At 40.3% G+C, this 9,721-nt stretch overlaps 1 protein-coding gene across 1 annotated transcript; it reads right to left on the bottom strand.

The window, feature by feature from the left end:
* Positions 1–8,574: 8,574 nt before the first annotated feature.
* On the bottom strand, positions 8,575–9,513 carry LOC122489116 (putative olfactory receptor 2B8). Its single transcript, XM_043590633.1, has one exon. The coding sequence runs from the start codon at positions 9,511–9,513 to the stop codon at positions 8,575–8,577; it is 939 nt and encodes a 312-aa protein (XP_043446568.1).
* Positions 9,514–9,721: the final 208 nt, after the last annotated feature.

Below are 9,721 nucleotides of genomic sequence, written 5' to 3'. Positions count from 1 at the left end.
AAGGGCAAAAGACCCTGCAGGCACCAGCCAGAGTCCCTTTGTCAACTGGACACAGTGGCGCTATCCCAGGACAGGTCCATCCACACCGGGACTCCTGAAGACATCGGGGTTGGAACCCCAGCCCAGCCCAGGGAGGCACAGACACTGTGGGGTGAGGCAAGCTGAGGCCGTGTTGCTCTGTGAGGGCGGCATGGATTGGGACACGTGGTCTGGGGAGGAGAGACTGGGGGTTCGCCATTGTTCTCCCTATCACCACACGGTGGGGCTTCGTAGGACAGTGGCCCCCAGTGGAGGTGGGACCTGCTTACACCAAACCCCGCCCCTCCGTGCCTGGTAACTGCTTATCTACCCCAGTGACATTGACACTGACTGAGACAGACAGCCCCTCCTCCAGACCAGCACATTCCCTGTCCCAGGAGCCAGCAGACAACTGTCCTGGGGTTTCCTATGTTAGTCTCTTGTTGTTTTAACTATTATTTTGTTTCTCTTTTCATTCCTTCTCTTCTCTTTTCCCTTCTTTTTCTTTCTACTCTCCTCTTTTTTCTTCCCTCGTTGGAATCAGCCTCATAGTTTCTGATTTGATTCTTGGTCAATTCTTATTTTATATATATATACATACATATATATACACATACATACATATGTGTGTGTATATATATATATATGTGTGTGTGTGTGTGTGTGTGTATATGTGTGTGTGTGTGTGTGTGTGTGTGTGTGTGTGTGTATTAAATTTTCTTTTGTTTTCTTTCTTTCTCTGTTCTGGTTGTTTCTTGAATCAGGCGTTTTTACTCTATTCTTTTTACACTTTTATGTATCTCCTTCTTTATTTTCCTCTCTCTGTTTCTCTGTCTCTCTCTGGATTGAGCCTTGTATCTTTCATTCTCTGCCTGGTCTTTCTCCTGTCCCTTTCATTTTTCTCTTCATATGGGATAAGTTCTCTGCCTGTCCCCAACCTTTTTCCTTATTGAAGCTTACTTCAACAAACAAATCAAAGCACACCTAGCAGAAGGTCCAGTCAACCACTAAGAACAGTGAGATAAAGCAGCAAAAGGTACAACAACAGAGTGCATGCAACACACTCCAAAAACACTTCCTGAAGTTTCAGGCCCTGGAAAGTATATGACCCTTTTGTATATAATAGTTCTCACAGGTGCAGACACATAACAAGCTATTAAAACACATAAAAGACAGAAAGCTAGCCAGAATGATAAAACAGAAGAGTTCTCCTTGAAAGAAATTTCAGGAAGAAATGACAGAGAATTGCTCAAAACAGATACAAAAAATATATCTGGGGGCACCTGGGTGGCGCAGTCAGTTAAGCATCCGACTTCAGCCAGGTCACGATCTCGCGGTCCGGGAGTTCGAGCCCCGCGTCAGGCTCTGGGCTGATGGCTCAGAGCCTGGAGCCTGTTTCCGATTCTGTGTCTCCCTCTCTCTCTGCCCCTCCCCCATTCATGCTCTGTCTCTCTCTGTCCCAAAAATAAATAAACGTTGAAAAAAAATTAAAAAAAATATATCTGAACATGAATTTAGAATGATAGTCATAAGACTAATTGTTGGGCTTGAAAAAAAACATAGAAGAGCAGAGAATCTGTTGCTGCAGAGATCAAGGACCTAAGAAATAGTCATGAAGAATTAAGAAATGCTATAAATGAGATGCAAAATAAACTAGATGCAGTGACAGCAAGGATGGAAGAAGCAGAGAGGAGAATGGAAGACAAAATTATGAAACGATAAAGCTCAGAAAGAGGAATAGGAAATTACTAGACCATGAGGGGGAAAATTAGAGACCTAAGTGATTCAGTGAAATGTAATCATATCCATATAATAGGAGACCCAGAAGAAGAAGAAAGAGAGAAAGGTACAGAGGGTTTATTTGAACAATTATAGCTGAGACCTTCCCAATCTGGGGAAGGAAGCAAACATCCAAATCCAGGAGACACAGAGAACTCCCTTCAAAATCAACAAAAACGGGTCAACACCAAAACATATCATAGTGAAACTGGCAAAATATAAAAAGAATTCTGAAAGCAGCTAGGGACAAATGAGCTTTAACCTACAAGGGTAGACACATAAGGGTAGCAGGAGACCCATCCACTGAAACATGGCAGCCAGAAGGGAGTGGCAGGAAATATTCAATGCACTGAAAAGGAATAATGTGCAACCAAGAATCCTTTATCCAGCAAGACTGTCATTCAGAATAGAAGGAGAGATAAAGTCTTTCCCAGGTGAACAAAAACTTAAGGAGTTTATGACCACTAAACAAGCCCTGCAGGAGATCCTAAGGGGGACTCTGTGAGTGGAAAAGAGCAAAGACTACAAACGACCAGAGAGACAGCTCTACAAGCATGAAACCCACAGATAACACAGTGACACTAAATCCATATCTTTCAGTAATCACTATGAATGAAAATGGACTAAATGCCCCATCAAAATACATGGGGTATCAGAATGTATAAAAAAAAAAAACAAGATCCATCTATATGCTGTGTAGAAGAGACTCATTTTAGACCCCAGGACATCTTCAGATTGAAAGTGAGGGGATGGAGAACCATCTATCATGCAACTGTATGTCAAAAGAAAGCCGAGGTAGCCATACTTATATCAGACAAACTCGATTCTAAAACAAAGACTGTAAAAGGAAATGAAGAAGAGCATTATATCATAATTAAGGGCTCTATCCATCAAGAAGAGCTAACAATTGTAAATGTTTATGTGCCCAAATATATAAATCAATTAGTCACAAACATAAATAACTGTATAGATAATAATACTGTGATTGTAGGGGACTTTAATACTCCACTTACATCAATAGACAGATCATCTAGGCAGAAGATCAGTAAAGAAACAATGGCTCTGAATGACACATTGGACCAGATGGACTTAACAGATATATTCAGAACTTTTCATCCAAAAGCAGAATACACATTTTTCTCAAGTGCACATGGAACATTCTCCAAAATAGATCACATACTGGGTCATAAACCAGCCCTCAACAAATACAAAAGGACAGAAATCATACCATCCATATTTTAGGATCACAGTGCTATGAAACTTGAAATAAACCACAAGAAAAAATTTGGAAAATCCCCAAATATACGGAGGTTAAAGTACATCCTACTAAAGAATGAATGCATCAACCAGGAAATTAAAGAAGAAATTTAAAAATATATGGAATCAAGTGAATATGAAAAAACAACAGTCCAAACCCTTGTGATGCAGCCAAGGCAGTCCTAAGAGGAAAATACATTGCAATCCAGGCCTATCTCAAGAAGCAAGAAAGGTCCCCAAAACACAACCTAACCTTACACCTAAAGGAGCTACAAATACAGCAGCACATAAAGCCCAGAGCCAGCAGAAGAAGAGAAATAATAAAGATTAGAGAAAAAATAATCAACATAGAATCTAAAACGCCAGTAGTATAGATCAATGAAATTAAGAGCTGGTTTTTTGAAAGAATAAACAAAAATTGAGAAACCCCTAGCCAGACTTCTTAAAAAGAAAAGAGAGAGGAGCTAAATAATTAAAATCACAAATGAAAGAAGAGAGATCACAAACAACACCACAGAAAAGCAAACAAATATTAGAGAATACTACAAAAGCTTATATGCCAACAAACTGGACAACTTGGAAGGAATGGACAAATTCCTAGGCACTCACACACTATCAAAACTCAAACAGGAAGAAATAGAAAATTTTAACAGACCCACAACCAGCAAAGAAATTGAATCAGTTATCAAAACTCTCCCAGCAAGGGGTGCCTGGGTGGCTCAGTTGGTTAAGGGTCCAACCGCCTCAGGTCATGGTCTCATGGTTTATGAATTTGAACCTCACGTCAGGGTCTGTGCTGACAGCTCAGAGGCAGAAGCCTCCTTCAGATTCTGTGTCTCCTCCTCTCTCTGCCCCTCCCATGCTCATGTTCTGTCTCTCTCTGTCTCTCAAGAATAAATACACATTAAAAAAATTTTTTTTAATCTCTCAACAAATAAGAGTCCTGGGCCAGGTGGCTTCCCAGGGGAATTCTATCAGGCATTTAAAGAAGAGTTAATACCTAGTCTTCTGAAGCAGTTCCAAAAACATAGAAACAGAAGGAAAGCTTCCAGACTCATTGTATAAAGCCAGCATTATACTTTGGTTCCCAAACCAGACAAAGATCCCACAAAAAAGGAGAATTACAGGCCAATATCCCTGAGCAACATGGGTGCAAAAATTCTTAACAAGATACTGGCAAATTGAATTCAACAGTATATTATAACAATTAATCGCCATGATCAAGTGGGATTCATTCCTGGACTGGAGGGCTGGTTCAACATTCACAAATCAATCAATGTGATACATAATATTAATAGAAGAAAGGATAAGAATCATGTGGTCCTGTCAATGGGTGCAGAAAAAGCATTTGACAAAATATAGCATCCTTTCTTACTAAAACCCTCAAGAAAGTCAGGATAGAAGAAACATACCTTAACATCATAAAAGTCATATATATGTGGCCCATAGCTAATATCATCCTCAATGGAGAAAAACTGAGACCTACCCCCTGAGATCAGGAGCAAGACAGGGATGCCCACTCTCACTACTGCTGTTTAATATAGTGTTGGAAGACCTAGCCTCAGCTTCACACAACAAAATGAAATAAAAGGCCTTCAAATTGGCAAAGAATAAGTCAAACATTCACTTTTTGCAGAGGACATGACATTCTACATGGGAAGTCTGAAAGACTCCACCAAAAACACTGCTAGAACTTATCCATGAATTCAGCAAAGTCGAAGCTATAAAATCAATGTATAGAAATTGTTTTCATTTCTCTACACTAATAATGAAGCAACAGAAAGAGATATCAAGGAATGGATCCCATATACAATTGCAACTAGAACCATAAAATACCTAGGGATAAACCTAGCCAGAGAGGTAAAAGATCTGTATACTGAAAACTATAGAAAGCTTATGAAAGAAATTGAAGAAGACACAAAGAATTGGAAAAATAATTTTCACGCTCATGGATTAGAAGAACAAATATTGTTAAAATGTGGATACTGCCCAAAGCAATCTCTACATTCAATGCAATCCTAATCAAAATAACACCAGCATTCTTCACAGAACTAGAACAAAAAATTCTGAAACTTGTATGGAACCACAAAAGACCCCGAATAGTCAAAGTCAAGTTGAAAAAGAAAACCAAAGCTGGAGGCATCACAATCCTGGACTTCAGCCTGTACTACAAAGCTGTGACCATCAAGACACCATGGTATTGGCACGAAAACAGACACATAGACCAATGGAATAGAATATATAACCCAGAATTGGACCCACAAATGTATTGCCACCTACTCTTCGAAAAAAGCAGGAAAGAATATCTGATGGAAAAAAGACAGTCTCTTTTAAAAAATGGTGCTCAGAGAACTGGAGAGCAACATGCAGAAGAATGAACCTGGGCCACTTTCTTATACCATACACAAAAATAAATTCAAAATGGATAAAAGGGCTAAATGTGAGACAGGAAACCATCACAATCCTATAGGAGAAAATAGACAACAACCTCTTTGACCTCAGCCATAGCAACTTCTTACTTGACATGCCTCTTAAGGCAAGGGAAATAACAGCAAACATGAACTATTGGGACCTCATCAAGATAAAAAGCTTCTATACTACAAAGGAAACAATCAACAAAACTAAAAGGCAACTGACGGAGTGGGAGAGGATATTTGCAAATGACATATCAGATAAAGGGTTAGTATCCAAAATCTACAAAGAGCTTACCAAACTCAACACCCAGAAAACTAATAATCCAGTGAAAAAATGGGCAGAAGACATGAATAGACACTTTCCAAAGAGAACATCCAGATGGCTAACACACACATGAAAAAATGCTCAACATCACTCACCATCAGGGAAATACAAATCAAAACCACAATGAGATACCACCTCACAACTGTCAGAGTGGCTAACATTAACAACTGAGGAAACAACAGATGTTGGTGAGGATATGGAGGAAGGGGAACCCTCTTGTACTGCTGGTGGGAATGTAAACTAGTGCAGCCACCCTGGAAAACAGTATGGAACTTCCTCAAAAAAATTAAAAATAGAATTACCCTATGAACCAGCAATAGCACTAGTAGGAATTTATCCAGTGGATAAAGGAGTGCTGATTCTTAGGGGCACATTTACCCCAATGTTTATAGCAGTGCTGTCAACAATAGCCAAATTATGGGAAAAAACCCAAATGTCCATCAACGGATGAATAGATAAAGTAGACACTGGTGGAGGGTGGCACCTGGGTGGCTCAGTCAGTTAAGCATCTGACTTCAGCTCAGGTCTTGATCTCACGGTTCATGGGCTCAAGCCCCACTCCCCCACCCGTGTCAGGTTCTGTGCTGTCAGCTTGGAGCCTGAAGCCTGCTTCTGGTTCTATGTGTCCCGTTCTCTCTGCCCCTCCCCCAATCACACTCTCTCTCTCTGTCTCTCTCTCTCTCAAAAATAATAAAAATTTTAAAAATATTTAAAAGAGTCCTTGAGGGTTTCGCACCACGGAAAGTTCATTTCAGGGATTATACAGTGGCCGTTTGGTATAACTGTCAGGATGTGGTTGAAACATAAGACAGAGCAGGAAATTTGTCAGCATCAGGGATAAACAGTTTTATAAAACTGTTTTTAGGCTGGTGTTCATTCAGCATTACTATGGTGTAAAAATATATCCCAGGTGTTGATGTCAAATGTGAATACTGTGATGCTGTTAGGAATACAGACAGAACCATGACATGTGAGAATCTTCCTGAGCTGACATTTCCAGCCTGCCTAATGCTGTTTCTGTTCCAAGATCACGTGTCAGGAGCATGAGCAGCTCAGGGGGTTCAAGACCCAGGAGGATGCCAGTTAGCTGTAAGGAGAGGAAACAGTGTGATTGTTATGGATATGTGTCCCACTGAGGACACAAATACATTTACCTACACTGGGCTACACGCTGGGAAAACCTACCAAATATCATAAACCTTTCTTTGATGGTGGCATTGTCAAAGCTCCAGCTTCCATGGAAAAATACACTGTTCATGACAATAAATACATACAAAAAAAAAAAAACAGATCCATACCCCACAACATATGCATATACAAAGGGAGCTTGAGTTGAGACCTAAAGGCTACAATGTCACACTCACTTGTTATGAAAAGTTTCTATTTATTATTTTTAATTTAGAATGGATTACAGCTATTTCATAATGAGACGACTATTTGTAAACTTCAGACATATTGAGATTTTTAATGATTAATATACATTTCTTTCTTAAACTTTCTCCTGGTGAATCTAAATGAGCTCCAAGAACATGGAATTTCCTGGAAAATAGAGGCCATTCTTTATTGTTTTGTAATATTTCCCTGCAATCAAATTGTATGGGGCTTTTGGCAGACGTGAGATACAAAAGCCTTGGTTACTTCAGGCCTCAATCAAAGAATTTATAAAATGGTATGAAGTGAGTATCTAAATATATTTTACCCTTTGAAGTCAGTTGGGCATCTGACTTCAGCTCAGGTCAGGTCTCTCGGTTCCTGAGTTTGAGCCCCGTGTCAGCCTCTGGGCTGACAGCTCAGAGCCTGGAGCCTGCTTTGGATTCTCTCTCCCTCTCTCTCTGCCCTCCCCCACTCACACTCTGTCCTTCTCTCTCTCGAAAATAAACATTTTAAAAATAAATAAATAAATAAATAAATATATTTTACCCTTTGAAACTTTTGCTGCATTATTATAGGTAAAAAAAAAATGTAAATTAGGACTTGTGTCATTTAATGTCCTCCAAATAAAATTTTAATGAATGGGAGGGTTCACAAACTTAAAATAAGCAAGTTGCACACTCACATGGGTGTTTCAGTGACTATGCCCAAAATTACACATAAGCACCGCCTGCTATATTGCTACCTGATGCTCCCATTGTCCCTGGGATGACGGCATTACACCATCTCCCTCTGTGACATGAAGGCTACATTAAATTACTGTCACACTGCTACGGTCACACTGGGGCCTAATATCTGAATGACTTCATCAGGATTGATGTTACCAGGATTTTCTCTGACCTAAAATTTTTCTTTCCCAAGTTATATACTAATTCTGGGAAAAAGCTGTGATACTGTCAGCCTATGGACCATTTAATAGAGCCATGATCAAATTGCAAGAATAAGTGATATGCCTCCAGAAATTGCTACAAAATGCTGAAATGCTAATATTTCCTACACTATTGTAGTTGTTGCTATTCTTTTTTTCAGTATGCCTTTATAGTATGTGCATATTTTGTTTTACAATTAGAAATGGAATACTATTCCCAAGAGGGGGTGAAACAAGAAAAACCTGTGGAGCTTTCTAAAAAATTAATATGATGCAAATGCTGTAGAAACACTAAACCAGCATCTCTGGAGGTTAGAATGAATCCATGAACTTAGACTTGGAATGCTCACTTGCATAAAAGAATACGGTAAGAAAATTTCCTTGAGAGTCATTAGGGGAAATATTGGAGGACATGTGCTGGACACAAACACCTTAAAGGGTCTGAATTCAAAGACTTCTATCACAGGGTCTTCCAACCCCAGTCATCTGGAGTCACAGCCCCCATAAAGCACATTCTTCATTGCACTCGTCACATCCTTGTTCCTCAGTGTATAGATGAAGGGGTTGGCCATGGGGGTGATGATGGTGTAGAAGAGAGAAATGAACTTGCCCTGATTCTGGGAGTGGTTGTTGCTGGGCAGCAGGTAAGCATAGATGGCCGTGCCATAGAACAGGGAGACCACTGTAAGGTGGGCTCCACATGTCCCAAACACTTTCCTCTGTCCCGCAATTGACTTTATTCTTAAGACCACCCTGACAATCCGACCATAAGAGAATGTGATTAATGCCATAGGTATGAGCAGAATGATCACACTGACAAAGAAGAGCTCAGATTCATTCACAGTGGTGTCAACACAGGCAAGCTTGAGCAGTGGGGCGACATCACAAAAGAAGTGGTCTATTTTATTTCTCCCACAAAGTGGTACAAGGAAGATGAGCACCGTCTGCAATGAGGAGTTGGCAAAACCAATGAACCACGATGCAGAAGCCATCAGGGTGCACAGACGGGGGTGCATGATCACTGTGTAGTGCAGGGGCATGCAGACGGCTGCATAGCGGTCAAATGCCATCACCCCTAAGAGAATGCATTCTGTGCCCCCCAACCCTAGAGCAATGAACAGCTGAGCTACGCAGCCACTGAAGGAGATAGATTTGTCTGCTCGCCTGAGATGAACCAGCAGCTGAGGAACAGTGCTGGTCGTGTAACACAGGTCCAGAAAGCTTAGGTTGGACAGGAAAAAGTACATGGGAATCTGCAGGTGTGGGTCCAGGCGGGCCAACGCAATGATGCTTGTGTTTCCCAGCAGGGTAAGCAGATAGAAGATCAGAAGAACCACAAAGAGGACTCGCTCCAGCTGAGGCTGGTCAGAGAAACCCAGCAGGATCAAACTAGTGAAAGAACTTCCATTTTTTGGGTCCATCCTTTCTTACCACATGTTTCCTGTCAACAGCAAGCATTTAGCAATTTTTAAAGAAATGTTCTAAATAATAGAAAGTTATCAGGGGGTGGATGTATCATGTTAAAAGACATGGCCATTGGATTATATGAATAACTATTTAAATAAATTATGTACTCATTGAAACTGACATTGCTTATACTAATATAGTTCCACACTATCAAAAAAGTAA

This window comes from Prionailurus bengalensis, chromosome B2, assembly GCF_016509475.1.
Source record: "Prionailurus bengalensis isolate Pbe53 chromosome B2, Fcat_Pben_1.1_paternal_pri, whole genome shotgun sequence".
Classification (NCBI taxonomy): domain Eukaryota; kingdom Metazoa; phylum Chordata; class Mammalia; order Carnivora; family Felidae; genus Prionailurus; species Prionailurus bengalensis.
This window is presented reverse-complemented; position numbering and strand designations above follow the sequence as displayed.

Coding starts and splice junctions, on each gene's coding strand:
- LOC122489116 (XM_043590633.1), bottom strand. CDS start 9,513: ATGGACCCAAAAAATGGAAGTTCTTTCACTAGTTTGATCCTGCTGGGT.